We start from the raw sequence: 25210 nt of genomic DNA on the forward strand, positions 1-25210 counted from the left end.
CTAAACTGTTCCACAGCTTGCTTGCACTGAACTGCACAGGAAATTGGTACTAAATAAAGTAAAGCAATACAGTAAAGCAGTACTGTGACTAAACAAAGCAATGGAATGATGCCTCTGTTTGTTTTTTATACCCTAGGAAGACTCACAAAGATTTACAGATGCAAACCAAAGTGCTTTGGTCTGAGTTGAAGGAACCTGTTTCACCACAAGGCCTCTCCAATATATGTTGTATGGCACACGCTCCAATTCTGAAATAGTTCTCACTGAGAAGATATTAAGAAGCTGCTAACACATCAAAGTAGCTTAAGTAACTGTCAACACTGTACATAATTTCATTCATCACATATCTCAGAATGGAAGTTTTCTTCCCTCTACATATTCTGCTTACATCCTCAACAGTGTTACATCCCATTAAGATTGCATATTTAAATACAGACACACATCTCTGAGTGATTCTCTATATGATAAGAAGCATCATTTTATTTACCATCAGGATTTTTTTTTTTTTTACTATAGAAGGTGTAAGGGAGTGCCTTTGGCTGCCACACAGCATTTAGCACACACTACATAAAGCTTCTTGTTTCCTCTGACTTTTCTCTGATGTTTGTCTCCTGTCAATGAGGTAAAAAATGTCAGAGGATTTGGAGTACCTATTACCAGGCTACCAACTGCCAGCATACTAGACTGCATACTCAAAAAAAAAAAAAAAAAACCAACCATGACACAAACAGGATCCAGCTACAGACACTTTTTACATAGTTTGCCACAGACACTTTTTACATAGTTTGCCTAAAGTTACACAGAAAAGCAGTGACAAGTGAAGAAATTCCAGGATGAGCATTGTGACCTTTCAGCTCTCAGGCTTAATACAGCCTTAGAGAATTAGAGTCTGCTGCTGACTTTTATCTTTGATTGGAGCCTTCCAACATCTGTAACACCCTCTGTCTTTATTTAATAAGGCAGCTTTGCTTTTAAAACACCTCAGATACAGAGACAAATGTACTGTGCAAATAAGTGAATAATAGGCACAACAGAGGACAACCACAACTAAGGAATGCAGCATAATCATTGCACACTTCAGGGATGGGATTGAATTACAGCCTCAGTTCTGTATCTTCTAAATATTTGACATTGCAGCTTTAGCATCATTAATGTAGCCCAAATACATAAAACTAGCACAGAACACAGGTTACATAACTTAAATTGACCAGAACTCAACAGTTATCAGTTACTGACACTTGAGTCTAAGATTTACTCAGGAAATCAGGAACTATAATTACAGATTATGCCAGAATTTGTCAGTGAACATTTCTGAATTAGTTCTCACTGAGAAGATATTAAGAAGTTGCTAACACTTCAAAGTAGCTTAAGTACTGTCAAGCCAACACTGTACATAATTTCATTCATCACATACCTCAGAATGGAAGTTTTCTTCCCTCTACACATTCTGCTTACATCCTCAACAGTGTTACAACCCATTAAACACCATAAAAGAATGATGAAGAATTACTGAAGAGGAAAACACCTAATAAAATACTTACTTTTAAAACATCAACATAAAGTATACACCACACTAATGGGCATAAAACAAAGGATAAGGGCTTTGGGCTTGCAGATCAAAGAAAAGTAAGGAGACATCATCTTATCTGGTACTCACACAGGTATCTTTAGCAAAATTCATTAGAACAAAAAAGGGGAAACTAAAACCATATCAAAGTGTTTGTATATGTCCAACCTTAAATATCACAGGTAACTACAACAACATAGTTTGAGAAAGAATACAGAATTAGGAAATGCTTAAAAACTGTATCTAAAAAATGTTGAGATAGTTAATCATTAACTTCCATCCTTATACACTCAGACATCATTCAGCATTAAGAAGCCAACCAGTATTTGTATTTTTCAACACGTGAACAAAGTTTACTGCCACCATACCATGGTTAGCTACATAACCCTTAGCCAAATGCTCTGCATTTGGAGAACAAATACACTTTCTTTCTCAATCCCACAGCTCATGTGAGTGCTTCAGGGGGACTGAGCAGACAAGTTTCTCCACAGCCCACCCAGAATTTGTACCACACTGGGCACTGCAATGCACAGAAACAGGTAAGCCCACTATGTCCAGGTCTTATACACAGCGCTTTAACAATATACACAAGCAAAGTTGCATTAATTGAAGTTTGCTTTTGGAGTTTATAGATTACTTTGGACAAATGTGTGATGAAGTAGCTCTTCCCTGCAGCAGGAAGCCCTGCAAGGCAGAGCAAGCAAGCTAACCACCCCTGACGCAAGGCTCACCAGCCCATCACTAGCTGCCAGCTGGTGAAGCAAGAGGATAAAAGAAAACATAGGCAAAGGAAGCAGTCCACTTTCCTCCCTGGTCTGCAATGGATAGAGAGTACACCATGCTCATTTTGCACATGGAAATAAAAAGCAAACAAGGGCACCACTTCCTCCCCATTGATTGGGTTGCAGATAGTATTGGATTATGTGGCACTTTGATCTGCTCAGGCAGAAGAGCAGCTGCAGGTGTCTCATTGCTCTCCATCCTTTGTGTTCAGTTCCCTGGCTCCTGGCGAAGGGATGGCAGCAAGAGCAGCTCTGAACAGAAAGGTGGAGCACAGCTACCAGCCAGGCAGCCTCCTGATCCCTTTGCCAGCACTCCTTTTCCCACCTTTGTTGCCTTAGGTGAATGTCATGAGGGAAGCATTGGATTGAAACACAGTTAGAATGTCGGTAAAATTAAAAGAAAAGGAAAAAAAAAAAAGTTCTATGCCCCAAAATACACATTTGAAATGAGAGAGTTGCTTTCTCTTACCTTGGTTACACAAACTTTGCCAGGCCTCTGCAGAAGGACTACAGCTCAACCACAAGGTTTTCATTTACACCAGATACAATATTCACGTTCAAAAGCAGATCAAAGTGCTGGTGTTTGGCTGAAAAATGGTTTAAATTCAAGCTTTTTGTGTCAGAGAAGTAAATTCAGCTGAAGATGTAAGAGCTTAAGTTGAAATATGGTGCCTTTAAAATGCATTTCCACACGAGGCCTGAGGGCATCTAAATCAGCCATGGTGATATGAAAAGCATTTAATAATTCAAGCAGCCTAGGCCATACGTCAGCCTTAAGTACAGATTAAAGTTATTCTTCCTTTTTCTGCTTGATCACTGGAGCAGGATCCTGGTTAAAACCTCATCTGATACATTTCCTTTTTTGTAGGCCTCAAATGACTGCTGCACAACTAAGCAGTTCAGGGAAGAACCGGCAGATCGATCAGAGGGACTTGGATGTCCACAGCAAGCCTGCCGTGGGCCTCTGACAGCGGCCACGGTTCGCATTTACTCCCATCCTGAGGTGCAGCTGGAAGTTCTGCAGGCCAGGAGGCAGGCGCTCGGGAAACTTTCCGTCTTGCCTGCTCCCAGCCCCGAGGAGCCAGCTGTTGCACACAGCCCCGCTCTGCACGAAGCCGGCAGCCCCGAGGAACGACGCGCAGCTCCCGAAACGCAGCGGTGAGTAACCAACAGCAGCGCAAGCAGCGCGGCGGGAGCTCCGTCGCCCTCCCCGTCCGCGGCCAGCAGCCAGCAGCCTCCCGCCGCCTGCCAGAGCGCTGAGGAGACGCGCGCCCCTGCGCGCGAGCTGGCGGCAGCCGCCCCCGGGAGCGGCGCCCGCCCGCGCCCGGACAGCGCTCCCGCGGCGCGGCCACAGGGGCGCACCGGCGGCCGGCCCACCGGCGCGCCCCGCTGACCGAGCCCCTCCTTCCCCAAGGGAAGCAGTAGCAGCTGTTTTCAAGGGCAGCAGCACTGAAATACTTACCTGTTTGCCCTTCGGTTTGCCTTGTTTTAAAACTCACCTGTGTGGTGCCGCACAGCATCACTGCTCTGGCACACTCCTCAGTGCTGGGGATGTTTGCTAAGGACCACTGCCCTTTTTAAGCAATATAAAATGAAGTATGCCTCACCCACACACCTCACTGAAGGAGATACAATCATTTTTGTCTGCAATAAAGAATTATCTGAACTAAGTTCCTTATGAAAGCAAACTCAAAGTTAACACTTCATTTAGTTGACACCATTCTATCAGCTTTAGGCTTATTGTTTCAGGATGTTTTTTTTTTTTGCTGTTGTTTTGTGTTGGTTTGGGGGTTTTTGCTGTATTTAAATGAGTAAAGTTTCAAACATGATTTCCTTTGTGCACACACATGCTCTTTAGAACCTCTATGCCTTTTTTTTTCTATTTTCATAGCAGTAAGGCTACTAATTTAAAGCTGATTTTCTAGAAAGTAGACATCCACAGAAATGCCCTGCTTGTGCCCAAGTACCAGTGTAAATCCGTTTTGCCTTGGTTAGCTCCCATGTGAATTCAGAGACTCAGACTTATTCGTAAAATGGCAACATATGGCACTTTTACACACTTCATTTTTGTTCTTCATAACGCAGGTTACATATCTCTTTCACTCTATGGATAATAGTTTTGGCACTTTCCCCACAACACAGAAGCATTAGTTTGTGTGCACAAGGTTCTAGCTCTCCACTCGTGGCTGGAACCCACTGCAGGGCCAGCAGGATCTGATCATTCCCTGTGTATGCCAGAGCAGTACTGCAACTGCCCAGGTCTTTGGAAAGAGAGATTTCTTGGGTTTATTTCACTTGTGACAGGTAATGCTCCAGCAACATTCACCCCAAAGCCTCAACCTCAAGCATTAAAAATGTATAATTTAAGAAGTTTCTCAAGTTATTACATTTAATCCCTTTGGGGGAAGTGGGGAATGATTTTGTGATTAAGGACCTACAGTGGGGCTCAAGAGAATTAGTTCAATTCCAGGCTCTGAAACAAGCTTCCAGGTTCCCCTGGGATAGCCTATGCAACCTCCTATCTCACACGATTCTGTGGACACCGGTGAGGTATTTTTTAAGTGCATACAACCCTCAGACATTGTAGTATCAATAACCAAATAAACCTAGAGGTAAGAGTTGTGTGGGCTGCACTCATTTTGAGAACTAGTTAGTCTAACAGTACGTCCCTCTTTGGATAGCAATTACTTACTACAGAACTCATACTTATGTTTTTAAAAACAGGTATTAGAGGGAGTCATGAAAAAGAGAAGTTATACTAGTATTTATTCTTGAGCTGAGAGCTAGTTCTTAATGGTTTTAGCTAATGCATTAGGTGAATGAAAAAAGCTGCAAGATAATTTGGCAGGTCTTGCAGAAAGACAACTTTGTTCTTGAGCACAGGACTATTTTCCATGGTTTGCACTGCAGGGAAATTTTGCTCCACTCTTAAAATCTGTATTTAGTATTCTTTCTTGTCAAAATTAAATTTACAAATTGCTTTAATAGAACGAACAAATTAAATAATGAAAACTCATGTGACCAGTGTGAATTTATGACAGAACAATAAAGCAATCACTATGAGAAACATGTAATAGTGAATTCACTGTGCAACTCCACAATCCACAGTGAAAGCATTAGACAGCCTACATTGCAAAAGAAAAAGATGTAGTTAACTTCAAGTACACACATTAGCCATTTTTGTCAGCAGAAGTTTTCCCCTACAATTATGAAAAGCAGCTGTCATACACACTGGAAACATAAAAAATTACTTCCCATTTCAGAAGATATTGTCATCTTGTAAAAAATTAAAATGTATCTATTATGGTTTAAAGTAATACCTATGGTGTATCTAATGCACTACAAGAATGGATTAATGTATGCTTCACATACGTCCAAACTATTTTCTTTAGGAAAGTAATTGCCTATTTCAGAAGGTGGAAAAATCTGCATAAGGTTTCAAGATCAGTGTTTCCAGTGTTGTTTCTTTTATGTTCAGTCTATCAGCAATAATGTAACCCTAATATTAAGTATTTTTTCAGGATTGGCCATTTATTTTGCAAGTATTAAATCCAAGGATACTTGATATTTCAGTACAATGGCTGATAAAAATATCTGCAAAACTGGTATTTTGTTGGCTTAAAGGTAAACTATTGTTTCTTCTTCTCTAACTTCAATTATTACCATATTTTCCTTAATTTTTACATTGTTATAGCTTTGTTTATAATGGAAATGAAAACAGTTGAAAATACAAAACATCCCAATCCCAAGAAAATTCAATATTCATGAGATCAGCGTAGAACTATTACAAAGCTGACAGTTGTTACGCGATAGTTACACCAACAATTTTAGTTGAGGCTGAAGTCAGTTCTTTCACTTTCAGGTCTAAGGTAAAATGCAAAACCAACTTTCCATGCCTCTAGAGAAATTCCATTTGTGTCATACAACATGCACTGAAAGCCAGGTCTGACCAGACCCACCCATTCTAACTTGAATTGTCAAGTGAAGTTCAACCATAAAGTGAAACTGGTAGCAACTGTGTAAAACAGGTAACTTTATTTTGTGACTGGTTAGCATCCTCTAATTTAAAATTACAAAAGATACAACATTGACATTCATTAATATTTCTCTTAATAGAAAAGCCTTCTTCATTTTTTTCAGAAGTTTTCACAGGCTGGAGTGCAATAGAAGAGGTGATGCATGTCTGGTTACAGGCCTTCCACTACTGCCAATGTCAGCAGCATCTTCTTAGTTAAGCTCTCTTTGATGCTGTACTGGTTTAACATGAATAGCTGTGATAAAACACAAACAACACTGTAAGACAGTTGTAGGTTCTGTATCTAGTCACCCTCCCCACACATTTATATCTGAAATCAGTTCTCCTCTTCAATCAGTGAAGGGCTAGTTGCCATTGCAATGTTTAATTTTACTGTTCTTAAACCTAATGATTTGCAATGAACTTTTGATTGTTCCACATTCTCATTCTATTATTTAAATGGAATAAAGTTCTCCAGCTAGAACAGATGTGAAGCTTTTAAGTAGAAATGATTTACAGTTATTAAACAGCTACAGAGCTTTGTCACTCTCACCTGGCACTGGTGAAAGGCCAGGTGTCCCTCCAAGCAGTGGCCATTTTGCAGACTGATCTCAAGAATATCATAGAAGTATAAATCCTTTAGTAGGTGCTAAAAAAGGTGGAAGATTATCTTTTGTCTCCGACAGTCCTGTTTGGAATTGGTTTGTTTTATATTGTCAACTGTTTTGAGACAGACAGGAAAATCTGCTTTTGTTTGCACAGAACACTAACTGAGGGTCTAGAAACACCAGGCATAAGAAATGCCAGTTACCTATCTGAAAAGAGGTACAAAAACATAAAGAAGGAGCACTACACACAGAGCAGTGACACCACACAACAACAACTACAAATGCTTTAGTCTTTATGATTCATAGTACCCTACTTTAAAAGATGTACAACCACTGAGCTACAAGTATAACCTTACAGCACAACAGAGCACACTGACCTGGAGAGTTACTAATCTTAGCATAAGCACACTACAAAGTAAAACTCTCCCTGATATTAATGTCAGCCTGCACATACAAGTTAAAACAAATGAAGTACAATGAATTTAAAGCCATATTGAACTTCTGACTGATTTTGACATGACAAACATGTCACCCAAGGCTGGTTCTAAGCACAGATTTTAATTCATGACAACAATGCAGGTCTCTAGTTTGACAGTTTGTAACTAGTACTCATTCCAAGGAATCAGACTCAGGACTAACACTGATAGCTGCCAAGAGCATACATGTGGATTCTTTTTACACTACTGTTTAATAAAAGAAAAAAAAACAGTTAAGTACATCAACATTTTTTACAACTTCCCAATTTATTCCAATTATTAAAGCAGTACTTAATTTACATTATATTCTAATCCTAGGCATCCAAGAATATTCATGTTTAAAACCTGAACCGCCCTCACCGTTTCTGCTGCCCTTTTGGTTTTCAATGAGCTTCAGTAACTCAAAAGAATTGCAACCAACTTGGTAACTAAAAAAGAAAGCTTTGTAGAATGGGCAAAGTTCACAACAGGGGAGAAAAAAAGAAGCCCTTCTAAAATAGCCAGGTGTTCACCTCAACCTGTAACAACTTCAAACAGATGCAAGGACAGTAGGTGAATCTGATTTCAGACTAAGGACATGAAAGATAAGCTTTATATTCTTATGCTTTTATAATGTTAGGATGAAATAATTTTTAGATAAAGAACAGTATTCTCTCCTACTCTCCTTTCACATAAAGTTTGCTCTGAAAATAGCAGGGCTGAGATCCAGTCTTTCAACTAATATTTGATCACTGCCAAATATTTGCAAGTTCAGATTTTTCCACATCCCACTTGTACTTGATTGTAGCTCATGTAGCATCTACTATATTTTGTTCTACTTCCATGTGGAAATGTACTGTGGCCAGTGATCAAGCCAGTTATGAAAACAGAATGAACCACTTCAAAATACTAACCTAAAATAAAATTGGAAGAAGAGCCCATGACAGTCTATCACCTAAATGAAGTTTTAACCTGAGTAGGGGGTTAGTAGTCTCAGAAAGCAATCCTACTTGGCAGTGGAAAAGGTGAAAGTTTACTCATGGACTGGGTGGGAATGCTTGTACATTGCCTTGCATCTACATATTTAATGTAAATGATATATCCTGTATGTTGATGTTGTACAGAGAATTATGCAATTAGGCTTTTTTTTTTGTCTCATGAATAAATAAAATACAATTCTAACTTTGTTATTTGTCTTTAATGTGCGTGGAGCAAAACAGATGGAGAAATTGTTTGTGAAATCTTTCTATCTGTCGCTTCCTTACATCTTGTATGGAGAGAGCTTCTTTACGCTCAGTGTTGAAACTACGGCTCAGTGCTGCCGTCTTGTGGACACCAGCAAGTTTTCAGTCCCACTGTCTTCCTGGCCTGGCTTGTGGCTGAGCTCTGACACTGCAAGCACCTCCCATAAGTTGTATTCCTTCCCCAGCTGCATCCTGCAACCTCCGCTGCAGCGTTCTGACTGCAGTGGTCATTTTGGGGTTGTCACTCATAGTGGTTTTGCCACAGATAAGAAAGAATTGGCGTAAGCTGGCTTTTCAGGGTAGATCTGCAGCACTACTCTTCTGTGTCTGTTCTGTCATCCCTCAGCACACTGCCAGCCTGCACTGGGGCTGAGCTTGTGGCCAAAAAACTTGTGGTAGGTCTGAATCTGCCTTCAGAAGGGAAACAGCAATAGAACAAGGGGACACAGTCTCAAGTTGTGCCGGGGAAAGTATAGGCTGGATGTTAGGAGGAAGTTCTTCACAGAGAGAGTGATCTGCAATTGGAGTGGGCTGCCCAGGGAGGTGGTGGAGTCACCATCCCTGGAGGTGTTCAAGAGAAGACTGGATGAGGCACTTAGTGCCATGGTCTAGTTGACTGGCTAGGGCTGGGTGATAGGTTGGACTGGATGATCTTGGAGGTCTCTTCCAACCTGGTTGGTTCTATGATTCTATGAAATACATTTCAAGGCTACAGAAAAGTTAAGAGCAAGGCTTTTAATTCTACTGAATTCTGGACTTCTCAGGTGTTTCTTTTTTGTGTCATTCACAAGCTCTGCCATAAGTCCTAATGTCAGTACTGTTGAGTAGATTGACTCTTTTTTTTTCCCTTTTTCTTGATGACTCTTCATGAATCCTATTTTTTCATACCATTTCTCTGACAGAGGAATTGCAGCTTTCAGCTCTTCATTTACGATTGACTGAAGTTGTTGAGCAGATTCTAAAAGCAGTTATGCTTAGTTTAAGTCCTACATGCACTTATATGGTGGTTTAGGTTTTTGTGAAAGTATTGGTTTATAGAATTTTATAAATAACTGGACCATACAGGCTAGGGGGAAACACAGTGGATCAGGAAACTAATGCAAATTATGGGAATGCTAACTAAAGGTCAGGCTGGATGAGGCCTTGAGTAGCCTGGCCTAGTGAAGGGTGTCCATGCCCATGGAAGGGGGACTGGAACTGGATGATATTTGAGGTCCCTTCCAACCTAAACCATTCTATGAATCTAGAAATTTTCATGACATGTCGTCTTCAACTTCCGCTGAAAGATCAGTTCAACAAGGATTAGTATCAATAAACAGAAGCAGTAAGCAGTTCCTTGAAAGATATTAATAGCACAAGTAGAAGCCTGCCAGAAGATCACTATCCCCTTATCACAAAGGGAGCCAAGAACTTGCTATAGAGTAGTTCTTAAGATCAAAACGTCACACCACACCAAGTCTGTAACTTACAAAGGTTGCTGGGTTTGTTTGGGTTTTTTTCTTCCCTTCAGAGATGTTCTGATGGATTTTATGTTAAGTTTATACATCATCATATTAGTCAATCTTGTTAAGAGTTGCATTCTTCTTAACAGACTAATGGATATCAGTAACTTAAATGCTTTTGTATACATTTTTATTAAAACTTAAATACTTGACAGCATTAGCAAGTCATCAAGTACTCACTGTGCAACCTAAACCTTTGAAAAAGCAACTGCCCACTAGGTGACCTGTGCCTGTGTCCTTTAACATGCCTAGTTCTGTGAAGACTGTATGTACCCTACCTGAGGATGCACATTCCCAGTAACACAGACAATGACATTTTATACATCAGCTTTTGATCTCTACTACCTACCATTTATTTACATATGTGTGAGGCTTATTTATATAATATTTAGAAGATGCTTTAAGTTGTACTTCAGGGGGAAAAAGTATTTATCCCTTCAACCATATCTTTCCTGTTCTTTGCAAAGTCACTTACTGGGTTTAAACCAGTCCTGCACTTAACAGAAGGATGGCTAACGCACAGAGGCACATCCTACATCTCACAGCTCCTTCACTAGACAGTCATCTGCCAGATCAGCTGCTTTGTGCAAAGCCCCTGTATGCTCCTGTTGCTCACACTCAGCAGACAGATTCCCAAAAGCTTTAACAAGGGGAGCTAGTGAATCCTCTATAGGCACATTATCATGCACTACAGAGAAGAGCTGGCTGACTTTATCAAGCTGATGTTTTCATCTATTTCACACCTTTACAAAAAGAACAATGTAGCCATCAGGTCTGTGCAGTACAACAGTGAGATTTTTAAAAGCCTTCAGTATTGCTACAGCCCTCCTGCAGCTGCTGAGGTTGGTTTTGATTTAGCACAAGTATATTAACTTCATTTGAAAGACAAAACCCAATCTTTCCTTCCCACTCTGTTCCAGTGAATTCTCTGTGGACCAGGGAATGCATTCACACATGGGTTCCCCCCCACCTCCAGGTACAGTTTCAACACTTTATTATAGCTTAAACACTAAAACTGTAACAAGAAAGGTATACTGGCATAGAGGGAAGAGTATATGGGAGAAACTACAGTGCTGAGTAAGATATGATAAATAATCCTAAGTAGCTCTATTGATTGAAGGGCAGGCTATACCCACCCTATCCCACCGACCAGCAAAGCTCCTGAGATGCGTAGATAGCAGAGCTGGTCAGCTGCTGTCTCAAACGGTAGGAATCCCCATCGTGGACCAGAATGTGTTACGCTGGTGAGACTGGTGCCACTCACAGCTCAGCCAGCTGTGCTCTCGGTTTATATGTATTCAGAATTCTGTGACTTGGGGCCAGTATGTCCCAGAAGGCTGAACCAAGGAGAACCAAGCTCCTCCCTTATTTTGCAATTTGTTACGTAACAACTTTTCTTACTGCCCAGACACATTGTTGGCTGTGGTGGTCCTGTAACCCCCTAGCAAAGGGAGCCTTCATCATCTTAGCTCCCTCTGCAGCTGGTTCTCTGTGGAGCCTTTCAAGGTCAGTGCTGGCTCCACATACTGTTTACACCACATTCTGGCCTCTGATTACAGGGATGGTACTTGCAGGCTCTGTCTTCCTTAGATTTATCACTTGAGAGCTCACAGACCCTGTTCTTCCCAGGTCTTATCTGGCAACTATTGGCCTGTTGCCCTAAGTCCAATCAGCCACATACCAATTCTTCCTTCTTACACATTGTCAAAACATTATTTGTCACTTATGGTCTAGAAAAATAAAGATTCCCAATTCCATAGAAAGATTTTCACAACTCCCTACATCTAAAATGATAGCATTAGTTTCAGACTTTTTACCTAACTGGAGAATAGAGCAGTTAATTTTGCTTCAGGAGAAACTGCCTTTTTGTTATTGTGTTCTTGATGCAGAATTTGTGCATTTATAGTAAAAAGTTCTGAAATAAATACAGATGAAAACTTTAAGCAGTATTTTTAATAAAAATCTGTGCAGGAAATCAAAATTAAGTGATTTCCATGCAACCTCCTATAACTAGGAAGTGATAAGTGACCATTTGTTGTATGCATTTTATGTCACTTAAGCAGCAATTCAAGACAGGCATTTCATCACTCCACGTATTATGAATTATTTGAAATTAATTCAGTGAAAGCAGTCTCATTTTAACTAGGTCAAATTCTGTTACCCAGAAGTGCAATGAATCAATGTTTAAAAATGTAATGAGCTTAAAGAAATGTGAACTGCAGTTCTGAATGGGGCCTGTTATAAGTATGGGGACTGTTTTTAAACCAAACTTTCTTTTGATAGAATAATGAAGTATGATTACAGTGCAAGAGGAGAGTGCTACATTAGGCTGTTCAAGAATACAAACCTCTCTTTTTCAATTTCATGGAACACCTGTGCAAGATCTGACTTATCCAAGGTACATTATTTCTACCACACAACCAAATTCTTGTAACTGATTGTCTACAACTCTAGCATATTCCTCTGAAGGAGAGAAGTTGGTTATATACCAATAAAAGTCTTGGTCATTGTTTCCCATTGCTGTGCTGCCACTGCCATCCTATATGTGCCATAAGCCACAAGTCCAGTGCTGGGAGGTACAAAATACCACCTCAAAACAGTGAGTTCACTGATCAGATACTTCTTGAATATTGTAGAAAGTGTAACTGTGATCTCTACTTTAAGCTACACCGAGAAGAGTTTGAACCTGTCAAAGCACAGTAGGAAGCTGTAATATACATAAAAGAAAGTTTTCTTAGTGATTTGTTTGATTTAGTGCTAAATTTCAGAGTGAAATATAAATTATGTCAACAATTAGTATTTGTTTCTCACATCATTCTAGTACACTAAGAAATATTCCACTAAAAGGCACACTCTTAGGAAATATTAAACTAGAATTAGGGTGATTTGTTAGTAGCCTATTTTTTAAAAGTACTGAAGCTAGATGACACAAAAGAGTAGTGATCCATATGCTCTGAGGATGGATGCTAAACATTATCCTTTCAAAGGATTATTGATATCTTGATTTTAGTCTTTTAGACTTGTAAGATCCCATTTCTTACCAATAGCAATATGGAGATGAAAGTCAGAAGCTCATTTTTTTTTTAAATCAACAGAAGAGCTTACTAAAACTATCTTGAAATCACCAATGGGACAATAGACAATAAAGGAAGAGCTAGGGCTCATTTTTCATATACCCTATTACACCTACTTTTAAAAAAATGTTTCATTTGCATATTAAAGCACAATATTTGGGCTTAAACCAACTGAAAACAAATCAATTAATCAGCTTCAGTTATTTTTAATTGTAAAAAAAAAAAAATCAAAGTCAATTCACAAGCTGCTCTGATTATCCCATATGATCTTTGCATTTCAGGCACATTAACCAGCCCAGCTGCGGCAGCTGTAGCTCTTCCTATCTGAATTTCAAGTCTCTCTACTAGTGACTAAACATTTTGACAGACCACTAAACCATGACAGTGGCAGAGAGTTTCCAGCTAGCATTTGAAAAGATTATGTATTACTACACTTCTCAACACTTCATGCACTGAAACAAAGCCTCTGGTGTATTCCAGATCATATTTGAGTATCTAAAGACGATATATCAAATATGGAGGTCAGTGAGAGAGAGCTAAAACACTGCATTTACAGCACCACAATTCAATACAAAGAAAAGGAACTGTCCCAGCTTAAAATAATTGATGACTTATCAGAAGATGTGTGAAGGTGGAATATATGGTCTATGTTTCCTGTATTTTCAAATGGATGAAATACATAGGAAAGTGATACCAATAAGAAATGTGGTGTAGAACACTTTGCTACAGGGAGCAAGAGAGAACATCAAAGTTGGAATATCAAAGCAGCAATATGGAATTCAAAGGAGGTACAGATTAGATTTCCAGATCTCTCAACAGCCCACTTACCAGAATGAATTGCGTATTTGAGCTGTTAAGATCTCTGTATTCAAGTTGATCCAGCTCACCCCCAGAGGATAAATAACCATGTAATGACTACTCTTTTCCAGAATTAAGCACAGTTGTGATAGAAGTTGTCTGTTTAACATAATGTTACTCTGATAATTCCTTTTTTCCAAAAGTATTTCTCTAGTTTTGCTTCAAGTACTAAGAATTAGAGACTACACAAAAAATTCCATGCCCTTGAACGTTCATTTCATATAGCTACCTTCCATTTTTCCCTCTGTTGGCAACTGTGCAAAGATTCTCTAATTAGAAAGATATCTTACATAAATCAAAACCTGCAAAAATTAGGCAAAAAAGTATCTGAAACTACTTCTAGTATGGCTAGATTAAAAGACTACAAAATCCAACCAAATGCTGCAATGTAGCCTTTAAAACAGAGAAGAGAAATAATGATTAGAAAGATCAGAATTCATTCTCTTATAATTTTTTTTTTACATAAGAACCTAGACAGGTCACTTATAGCTGTCATACTCTGAAGCCTGAGATATGCATAAGAAATTTTAGGACTAATTAGAAGTAGTAAAGATCCAGAAACATTAAATAGGCATGATCTCCAAACATTACCTATGCATTTGAGGGGTCACATTTCTGGACTGGGTTACACTCACCTATGCAATTACCATCTCCGTAATAGAATTGGCTAAAAAAACCCCCAGGACTGAATAGAAACCTACTTTTTCTCCTTGCTGATAGTAACAACGACAGTCAGAAGGTGTTTCAGTCTTTCCGCATCTGTTGTTAAAACTGCAGGTAAAGTTTGTCTCTATACCCTAGTGCAGTCATCTACAACCAAGTCAAAAAGTCAATTAAGCAACAGCACAGACTAAATTATTACATCATCACCAAGTTTTCACTACTTTAACATTTAACAATAGTGTCAAAAATATAAAGATAGTTCTTTGAAACAAGGAGCCTTTTTCCCCAAAGGAATTTTGTTAGACATGCAGGAAAGCATAAGAAACATGATGAAACTTGGCTGCAGACTTTTCAGAACTCACTGATAACAGCACATTCATCTATTCAAACCCATGGATAAATTATTTTTATCCCATTTTGATGCTGGGACTCAAATTTCTCTCGCTGCCTCTCCTTGGAGTGAGAAGAAAAAGCCACTACACTATGAGTAAATCTTTTTCCATCAGAGGCCTTCAGAGGCCACAAAGCAGAAGCATGCTTATTCAATTTTTGTGAGCATCAGACAGCAATTCAAGCCTCAACGTGTATCACAGATCCAAAGTGGTATCTCCCAAAGGAACAAAAGAGTTACCATTTTTTTATAATGATCTAAGGCTACCACCACTAGATCTTGAAGGGACATTAACAGATAGTATGAATTTGTCTGTCAAGTATAGACAAAACTGCATGCTTTAAGAAGGAATAGAAGCTAGTTACAATTCTTACCTTTGTATAAGTACTGGTATGTCATACTAATCTTCTTTCTTTTTCAAATCCTCACACTGCTGCCCAAAGAGCACTGCTCTTCAAAGCAAGGAGAGAACATATTTTAAAGGCAGTATTCTCCAAGATAAAAATAAAAGTCCAGTTCATGCAACATATTTTTTCTTCCATGATTATAAGGTAATTTCAGTAAATCAGACATCAATTTTCAAAATGCTATGTCAGGCTGTAAGACTGAACTGATGCAGAAAACTGTTCTCTGCAACTCAAAGCTCATTTCGCATTAGCAGTTAGTCCAGTTATCTCCTCTAGTTATCCTGCCATGTAACTTCTGTATTTCATGGGAATATAAAACATCCTTTCACTAAATATACAAGAAGCTACAAAAAAAAAAAAAAAAAAGAAGAAGTTTTTGAAATCTGCATTGTGTTTTCCTAGAAGGGTAAAAGGCAGGTAAGCCTGGCACAGTCTTCTTAAAAGATCACCTTCTTCCACACTGAAGCTTTTATTTCAGCTTACAAATTCAGACTTAATCAAAACAAGAAGATTCAAGACACTTTGTATCACAGGTGAAAGACCAAGCTGCAAACAGGAGGACAACCGGGTAAAATGAGGCCAAATGCAAATCAGTTTCGTGCTCAGTACAATGATACTCCCGTCAAGCTGCGCACCTCATTCGTTTAAATAACTCCCTAGCAGTTCATTAAAAACATACTTGCTTAACAAAGGACCACATCACCTAATTCCATTCCAACATTTTTCTGAACTGCTTAACAAACTGAAAACATAAAATTTACTTAACCATAGCTTGACCTATGTTAGAAGATGTTAAAACTCTGGAGAGCTTTTCTTCAAGCTTATTTTTAGAAGTACAATCTTTGAAAACCAAAAAGTTAGGAAAGAGCAATTTGGTTATGCACTCAGTATCTTCTATATAGGTAGATTTAGTCTCTAGCAGAGAGTAGGTTTCTCTTACTACTAATAGAAAGAAAAATAATTTAAGGAACTAAGACAACTAATTACAAAACTCTCACAAATTTCCAGCACATATTAAGTACAGATGCATTATAAAAAAGAACAGGAGAAAAGCCCTGTCTGATCTTGAAACAAAACACAATATAGGATAAACTTCTTAAAAAAGTAAGTATCTATAATCAAGCCTTTACACCATAAAAGTTGTTGGTTTAATCATTATGAGAACAGCCACTGTTTTTCCCCACAGACTAGTAGCCAAGTACTTCTAACAGACAGTGCTCTGCAGTCAAGCCTCAAAGAATAGTCTAGAATATGGTAGGCTTTAAGTGCAATGATTCCTTAGATATTTTATCTATGTATATGAGCAGATTGCTATTAACGTATGTGCCTGCTGTAGCACTGCATTTTTTGCTAAAAGCATAGGATGTTCAAAGCCTTAGAATAACTTCTATCCATGCTACTGAAAATTTCTTACCTCCTCAGATCTTCAAAATCCTCTGAACAATCATCTTGAGAAGAATGACTCTTCTAACATGATTTGTAAGGATTTACACTAAAAGAGGTAAGAATGTGAGGTTAAGCATGTGTTACCAGAGAAGCCTTTTAAAACACAGAATACAAAGTGTTAAACAATGATATAGTTTACGCATGTGTAATACATCTTGATACTACATTTGTTTTTTGAAGTGTCATTCCCTCACTACTCTTTCATTAAACTACAGGGAGATGTGAAAAGGTCATATTTCACCATTCAGGTTTGCCTAGCCTACTGAATATCTCTTGATATCCAGCAGCCCAGTTAGTTCCTCTTAACAGGCTTCATACAAAGCCTAAAAGAAATACAGTGACGTGACAACAACCCTCGCAGAAAACTGCAACCACAGTAGGACATTTGAAGCCAAGACTTCTGCTTCTACAAGATCCTTCTAAAGCTTCTGCTTCATCCATTTTCCCCTGAGTAATATGCCACTTGTACTTTACTTACACAGTCGACTCTAAATCAAGCATATTTTTTTTATTCAAGTACCCCAGATAAGCTGTACTGAAAAGCTACATCCTGAACTCTCCAGATGAAAGAGCCATACGACAAAACTCGTACATACTTGCCTACTTTGGCCTGTAAAATGCTGTCAGCCACATGAATGCACCTGTAACAGCACCACAACCTGTCCTCCTGTGCTCTGCACCTATCACATCTGGTACTGACACCCCATGTCTATGCTGTTCAGTGATGGCAGCTGACAGCTAGGGGAGATGAGGACAATATCCCTAGTGAACTGGAGCAGTGGCCTCAACACCTCTCTGTCTACTCACAGTGAGCACATGACACGACTATAACAAAACGAGAAGATACAACTTCAGCCATTTTCAATTTCTGCTGTCTTTGGAGGATACCCTGATTTACAGCAAGGCAAGCTCTCTGTGATGTACATATAAGAGATAAGGCTGGAGACTTGAGATTCCTTTGTTATCAAAACTTCCTTTAGCCACCTCTTCATTTGTGAAGACACCTTCCACTTCACTCCTATCAAAAAGAGTTACAATTTATTTAAGCATCTCAAGCTCTTGGAATTTTTTTCTAGTGCAGGTTCAACTTTGAAGTGTCACAAATCATGAACACTTGATAAAACCCTGTACAGATACAGGTACGTGTATGTTTGAAAATAATCATAATGGCTAGACAAAACATCAGCAGGAGATCTGCACGTCAACAAACCTGCAGTATACATAGCCTAGTGCAAATTATAACTGCTTGACACTTTCAGGACGCACAACACGACGTTCTTCCAAAGTATCTAACTTTTTGTGGTCTGATTAGTTTAAGGTCCTACCCACTGCAAGACTCCTCTTGTAGTTAAGAAAACATCTACTTCCCAGACTACGATGCTGTGATTCAGTGAAATACTCCTGCGCCAGTGTCTGCTACGGCCTTTATCAATAGCCTGATAGAAACACCAGAGGCGCTAACCCTTCCACGGGGCTGATAGAATCAGATCACCACGAGTGGGCGTATTTCTGTTGGGTTTGGCTCCTGCAAAATCAGTATAAACTGGACAGATGAAACTGTAAGCTGGACTCAAAAAGGTTGTGAAGAAAAGACGCTGCTACCCACATTCAGTGAGCCATCACCGAAGCAACAGCAACTTAAGACATCCTAGAAGATAGCGTTTCTTGATTACACTTAAATCCAAGAAATCATAGTTTCACGACGCTCCACAAAAGAAAGATGGTACTACATCCCACCCCTGAGAACACTGCAGTTCTCATTAACTGCTTTTAGAGGACAAGAAGACACAACTCCTATCGGATTACGGAATACCAATATAGCCTTCAGCCTAGCTGAAAACAGACGACGGCGCACAGAGGTCAGAGCCTCTGGAGAGCTCGCAAACCAAATGACTCCTTAAGACCAAAAGCTTTCATGTAGAAAATGTAAGAGTCTGGTTACCTCAGTGTGCTAGCTGGGGCGGCAAGAGGGCGGCGAGGAACGCAAGACTGTGAGGGCTGATGCCCAGCATCTAGGTCCAGCGGTCCCAGCGCTTAAACGGGTTTTGGGTGCTCGCTCTTTCGAATGCTACCACGTCTGGACGACAGTCAGCGCTGAAGCACGGCCGGGTCGAGTGGGCCCCGATGCAGTAGCACGGCAAAGGCCCCGCTGGCACACCGCTCCCACTGCCCTAATGGCTTCCGTCTACCTGACAGCGGACGGAGGCACAGGCGGCACCCACAGCTTCAGGACGACTCGCTTTTAAATAAAGACGAGAAGAAACAGAGCGACATATGGAGGCACCTTACACCCATCCTCCTACCAGCAGAAACAGACTCACTCGGGCGAAGGCACTCATAAGCAAGAAAGAGGACTAAAACATCCCGCGGACGTTAGCACACCTGCCCGCTCAACCCCAGCTTCACTAGGCTCCAGAGACACCCCCGGCACAGCCGCGTTACGCGCCCCGCCGCCCTCAAACGCTGGAGCCACGCCCAAGCTGTGTCTCTGCCCGCACCTAACCAATGCGGACCGCGTTTGCTGAGAGGAGTGTGCCGAGCAGGAGGCTGGCCAGTAGAGCGCGGTGTTGTTGTGGAGGCAGGGCCGGGCGGTGTGTGGGGCGGGCTGGGTGGCGGGCGGCTGCCAGGGGCACGGCCGGCGCTTGCTGCCTCTGCCCGCCCGCCATGAACTCCCTGGACCAGGCTGAGGGTGAGTGCGGCGGTCCGAAGCGAGCCTGGAGCTGTCCCTTCGGCGCGCCGGGAGCTTCCGGCTCCGCGCCTGGGCCGCCTGGGCGCGCTGCCTCGTCCCTCCGGAGTGGGCCTCGCCATGGCGCTGCCTTGAGGGGGGCGAAGCGGCCGCGGGAGGCCTCGGCTCCCTCTCCACTGCGTTCCTCCTCGGCCCAGACAGGCGAGCTGGGGCGGGGTCTCTGGGGCGACCTCCGTATCCTGAGTCGTTGGGGCGGGCTGCTGCTGCTGTGCGTGTTTTCGGGCCGCCCCGCAGAGGCGGAGAGCGGGACCTGGAGGGAGGGCCTGTGCAGAAGAGCACCGTGTGCGGGGCCGCCGGCCTGCTCTGAGGAGGACGGAGCTGCCCCGCGGGCCTTCCTTTTCAGTGCTTCTTCTCGATAAGACTTCTTGACTCTAGCTTATTAAAATCTGCTTGTGCAGCGGTAGCTACTTCTGCCCTCAAGTTTTTTTTACGTGAAATATATTTCTTAGGGCTTTGAGCCCCATCCAACACACTGGCCATTATTCTATGCCAAGGATCCTGTTGCATTTGAAGAACGTGACTCAAATAGCCCTTGTCTGAGAGCAGTGATGGTTTTGGTTACAAGTTCCTTGAAGTTACAGAACCGCGAAAGGAGTTTTCTAGTGTCCGGAAGTGAGACTTTCAGAGGCGTCTAAAACGCATCAGTGTCTCGGTCTGAGCAGATGTTGTCTAGCAAGTCCTAGAGATAGACATGAACAAACAAGAAAAAGTAGTGTGGCGCTGTCAGGGCTGTGTTATGTACACAAGCTATAGGAATGAGAAGTGTGTTTTGCAAGTTACTGCTGCCAGGTGCCCCAGTAATAAATTCAGAGGTGGTTCTTAGAACGTGGATAACCAAAAAGTAAACCTTCTGTTTTCAGAAAGGTTTCGTACTTGGCATAGGTGTGGGCATTGCTGGGGATTGTTCAGAGCTGGTTTGTTTGGTTTTAATTTTAGTGTGTTTACATTCACAAGTTTGTTATCAGTAGTTTTGATTTTTACACCTACAGGGTGCTACTTTTCAAATAGCAGGTTTTCATGCAACGCCTCATATTCCCTTCTCACATCGGTGACTAGTTTTAGGAGTTTGTTCTAGTCAGGAAAGAGTTAATTACTTTAATTGCTCACAAAGGTTTAGCTTCCCCGGAAGGGAAGCAGAGGACAGGCCATAACTACCGAGCTGCTGGCAGTAATTAAGACTAGTTTAGCTGTTCTGTGGCTGAAGTCGAGACGCTGTAATCGTCACCCTTGAACTTACCTGCAAACCACTTAGGAGTAAATTTGCAGTTTAAAAAACTGCATTAGTAATGTTCATAACAGGTGTATTTATTCTAATCTTACTGCTGTATTATGAATAATTATTTAGCAATAGTTGTACTTCGAAGGAGAAAATTTCCAGAGCAATATTAAGTGAAACACTGACTGGAAGCTTATGCTAATAAAAACTTTGTTCCAGTAGAATACTATCTTTGATGGAAAAATTATCAAATATTGACCTTGTTGAACAAAAGCTTAAAGCTAAGATAGACTAAAGGTGAGGTAGCTCCTTATAGACAAACATTAGTTGACTAAGACCAAAAGAAATAACCCACAAAACCAAGCCAACAAAACCCCTGCTACAAGTTAGGAGTATGAGCTTGAACTGCTGTTTGGCATTTAACAGCCGTTTCAGTGGAAACATCATGGGAGAATGATGGCAATAAGAAGAAAAATCAAAGTAAAAAAGTTAAAATAAGCTCACTGAGCTAGTGTGTGCTGTGGGTTGTTAAGATATGTGTAGACGCTTCTACAAAACAAAGTCATCAAAACTAAGCTGCTACAAATAATCCTTTAAGCAGCTGGCAAATGGTGGCCAGCTTTTTTTTTTAATTACCATTACCTAGATAACAGAACTTAATAGAACTCTAAGATGTGATAATTCCTTTTTTTTTTCCCCCTGTGTGGAGGGTTTATTTAAGCTGTTACAAAGTCAATTTGAAAGCATTGTGCAAAATATGCTGTTTTCTCAGCTATATTGACTTTTCTTTTCCATAAGTGGGAATGTTAATTGCATTTAATGTAACTCCATCATTGTACTCTTTAGCTGAAGTTGTGTGGTTACCTCATCTATGCTTTTATTACATTGAAATGATCATTGCATTGGTTTTCTCTGCCTAAGAGGTGAACATGTACAAGGGAAAAGTGAATTTCTTTTATGTTTTACATGAAAATTTTACTAAATACATGAAAATCTAATTATATTTGATATGCATCCTTCCCAGATCTCAAAGCTTTTGAAAGAAGACTTACTGAGTATATTGCATGTTTGCAACCAGCTACAGGACGTTGGAGAAGTAAGTTTTATGTTCCAAGGGATAAATATGTTTCTTTCTTTCAAACTTTTTAGGTTAACCAGTGTGTATCTTTGCCTTTGTTTGCAGAAACAAAAATGTGCTTAAACAGTCTTGAAATTTTTTTGTGGAATACATTCAAACACTCTGCAACAATATAGTACAAAACACCAAATTAACACTTGAACCAGTCAGAAAACTTAGGTCAAGATGAATTGGTTTAAGGCCAAATTATTCTAGAAGTAGTTGGGACTGTAAGCTGTTGTATTTGTTTTAGATGTTGGCATTTTGTGATGTTGTGGGGTTTTTTTTGTTAAGGCTCAGGCTTCCCAGACAGTCACTATAGTGACTGGAAACTTCTAAGCATATTTAAATGGGGTTTATATAATTAGTATTGTGTTCACTAGATAACTTTTCTTAACTGATTGTTTTCCTAGTTTTGTAATTTATGTAAAGGTGGGACTTTATAATGGAGTGTCTAATTCAGTGTTAAGTTTTTATCCTGTTATCCTGGAAAAAAAGTATTTATATAGAGAAGTTCTATGCTTTTCTGGGATATTTTCCAATATTCTTTTGAAAAACTCTCTTGTAAAGCCGCTTTTCAATTTTTCTTAAGTATGTCTGATGAAAAAAAATATTTTCTAATAAGAATGAGATACTCTGCTGTTTATGACTCTTGTTCTTTTCTTTATCAGTGATCCTGATAGTGGTATCAGTCTGCACAGCAACTGGTGCTTGGAACTGGTTGATAGACCCGGAGACACAAAAGGTAAATCTCAGGCTACTCCTGAACGTAGTCATCTCGTGGCTTGGTGTTGCAGTCAAATGCTGTAGTACCTCAAAAACTGATAGGCTAAAGATGGTTCTCCCATGAAACTGGGACATGATTTTTAAGCTTCTGAGCAGTCTGGAATTGCTGTGGATGATTCCTACCAAAACGCTGCACCATGAATGCTTGCTTAAAGAACTGGTCACAAGTACTTCAAAATGGCCAGGAATAGTAGTATTTTTCTTAAGTGAATTACATGGCAATTTTTCTGTATATTTTAGAAAGTCTATGGTGGGACTAATCTGATTTCTTTCCTAGGTGTCATTTTTCACATCGCTTTGGAATCACCCATTTTTCACAATTAGCTGTATTACTCTCATAGGCTTGTTCTTTGCTGGAATACATAAAAGAGTGGTGGCACCATCAATGTATCCTTTGATTGTGTTTGTCTGGCTAAAAGTATTGTACTGACTGCAGTAACTGCCATTACTGAAGCCTATGCTAATACTGCTTTTTCAGTTTTTACCCCGCTACAAATGTTGGCTGCTTTCCTTGACACGATCTACACAGTATAGCAGCTCGATGTCGAACTGTTTTGGCAGAATATAATATGTCCTGTGATGATGTAAGTGTTAATGGTTCATTGCCTGAATCTTGTTTTTTTAAAAATGCAAGGCACACAGGTTTGTTTGCTTTTGGTGATTTTTTTTGTTTTGTTTTGCTTTTTTCTTAACTTGTGGACACCTTAAATTCTGTGTCTGTAAAACTGGTATGTAGAATACTTAGTTTTGTTCTCTGTGTTGTTTTATACTTAACCTGTAACATTGAAGTGGCAGTTGTTTGGCTCAGCTTTCAAGGTCTGAACTTTTTTTTTTTCCTCTTTTGCAGACTGGAAAATTAATTTTGAAACCTAGGCCTCATGTTCAATAAGGGCTATCTTCCTTCAGTTTTTTTCCACTGCCATGGAAACCAAAAATGACCTTTTTAAAGGTAGTATGACAGAAAACACAAACAGGACTGGTTGCCACTGCCTGGGAATGAGTCTTACACAGTCGACAGTGAAAGTGTGCAATATTTCTTTCTTGAATATTTATCCAAATTTTTTGTTCATATTATCAGTGCTTTTTGCTACTTCTGATTACCTCTTTTTCAGTATTAATGTCACTTTTTTACTTCAGCTAGAACAGAACATACAGGTGAAGTATGTTAATCGGCTATGAAGTTGAACTTGAAAATCAGACCTCATTTGTGTCATGTGTCTCTTAAGTTCTTGTAAATAGCAGACTGATGCCAGTGTTCAGGAAAAGAAGTAAGAGTTACTGTATGGATTTTCTTGTTCTCGTGAACAGTATTGAATGGAACACTTACCATTCCTGTGATGTTTTATTGGCGCATTTACTCATTACAGCTATTCTTGTCTCCTGGTCACTCTATGGAACTGGTTCAAAGGCTTGCAAAAAGACCGTCTGTCTGTGCTGGAGAAAACTGGTCTTACCATTTAAGAACTTGGCAAATACATCAAGAATTGTGTTTATCAAATTGTAAATAATAGTGCACCAGCCACTTTCATTGTGGTCATACATAGCTACTTCGATTAATCTGGTTCACAACACTGTTTTAAGGTTTTAGTGTTTTAAAAGTTGTCTTAAATTGCTTGCATCTTCCTGATTGTAAGGTTGTACTGTATCTTAAGTCCACATGACCATTCTGAGTGGATTTTTATGCTCTGATAGTCTGGATATGAAACTAGCATTGCAAATGTGTACCTTGAAATTTGGCAAAGAAAATATAAAGGGAGCCACAATAAAATAACAATATTTGTTATTCAGAGTGTTAAGAACAAGCTTTGGATGTTATATGCATAAAGTGTAACTTTTTAATAACTACAGTTGTAAAGAATTTTAAGAGTTTTAAGTTGTTCAAGGTGCCTTTTTATTGCTTCAAAACTCTTGCAACTTTATCTCCTACTACAAGGTAGACTGGCTTTTGAAGACAGCCTATTGATGTAACTATCAGTTGAGACATTAACAGTTGTCTCCTGTCACTTTCCACTATGTCTTCTGCCTCTCCATTATTTTTAATTGCTGTATATTTTGTAGGTAAATGTGAATAAAATAAATTCTTTGTATAAACAGTTGTTACCTTATTTTGTACTGTGCAAATACAGATCTCAAATGAACACAGAAGATACTCAGAAATTCGTAGCTGAAGTTTGTACCTTTCATACAAGACCAACACTCTTTGATGTGGTTCTTGCAGTCTAAGATACACCAAATTCCTGCTGCTTTTTGTGCCCCGTGGGTCAATCCTGTCTCTGTAAGTGCTGCTAAAGTAAATTCTTTCGACTTTTGCCTTGTTTGAACGGGGGGAACGT

The 25210-nt window shown here is 39.9% G+C and overlaps 1 protein-coding gene and 1 long non-coding RNA gene across 8 annotated transcripts; one reads left to right on the forward strand and one right to left on the reverse strand.

Annotated features, from left to right (window-relative positions):
* Positions 1-5854: 5854 nt before the first annotated feature.
* Positions 5855-19479, reverse strand: LOC135184508 (uncharacterized). Of its 5 annotated transcripts, none has more exons than XR_010306068.1 (6): positions 18955-19479; positions 16981-17058; positions 15534-15611; positions 14807-14915; positions 6918-7013; positions 5855-6620 (listed from the first exon to the last, which is right to left on the reverse strand). It is a non-coding gene; the product is annotated as an uncharacterized LOC135184508 (long non-coding RNA). The 5 variants fall into 5 exon arrangements; XR_010306067.1 differs by having other exon boundaries at positions 6918-7052; positions 18955-19044; XR_010306069.1 differs by lacking the exon at positions 14807-14915 and having other exon boundaries at positions 18955-19478.
* CNEP1R1 (CTD nuclear envelope phosphatase 1 regulatory subunit 1) lies at positions 19425-24968 on the forward strand. 3 transcript variants are annotated; one of them, XR_010306064.1, is made up of 7 exons: positions 19425-19899; positions 21999-22070; positions 22763-22836; positions 23155-23264; positions 23407-23461; positions 23725-23826; positions 24245-24968. XR_010306064.1 is itself a non-coding variant. In XM_064160348.1 (6 exons), the coding sequence occupies exons 1-6, from the start codon at positions 19518-19520 to the stop codon at positions 23764-23766; spliced, it is 735 nt and encodes a 244-aa protein (XP_064016418.1). In that variant the 5' UTR covers positions 19425-19517; the 3' UTR covers positions 23767-24968. The 3 variants fall into 3 exon arrangements, 2 of the variants coding, with proteins under 2 accessions (XP_064016418.1, XP_064016419.1); XM_064160348.1 differs by having other exon boundaries at positions 23725-24968; XM_064160349.1 differs by having other exon boundaries at positions 19425-19701; positions 23725-24968.
* The last annotated feature ends 242 nt before the right edge of the window (positions 24969-25210 follow it).

Source organism: Pogoniulus pusillus, chromosome 20 (genome assembly GCF_015220805.1).
Source record: "Pogoniulus pusillus isolate bPogPus1 chromosome 20, bPogPus1.pri, whole genome shotgun sequence".
NCBI lineage: Eukaryota > Metazoa > Chordata > Aves > Piciformes > Lybiidae > Pogoniulus > Pogoniulus pusillus.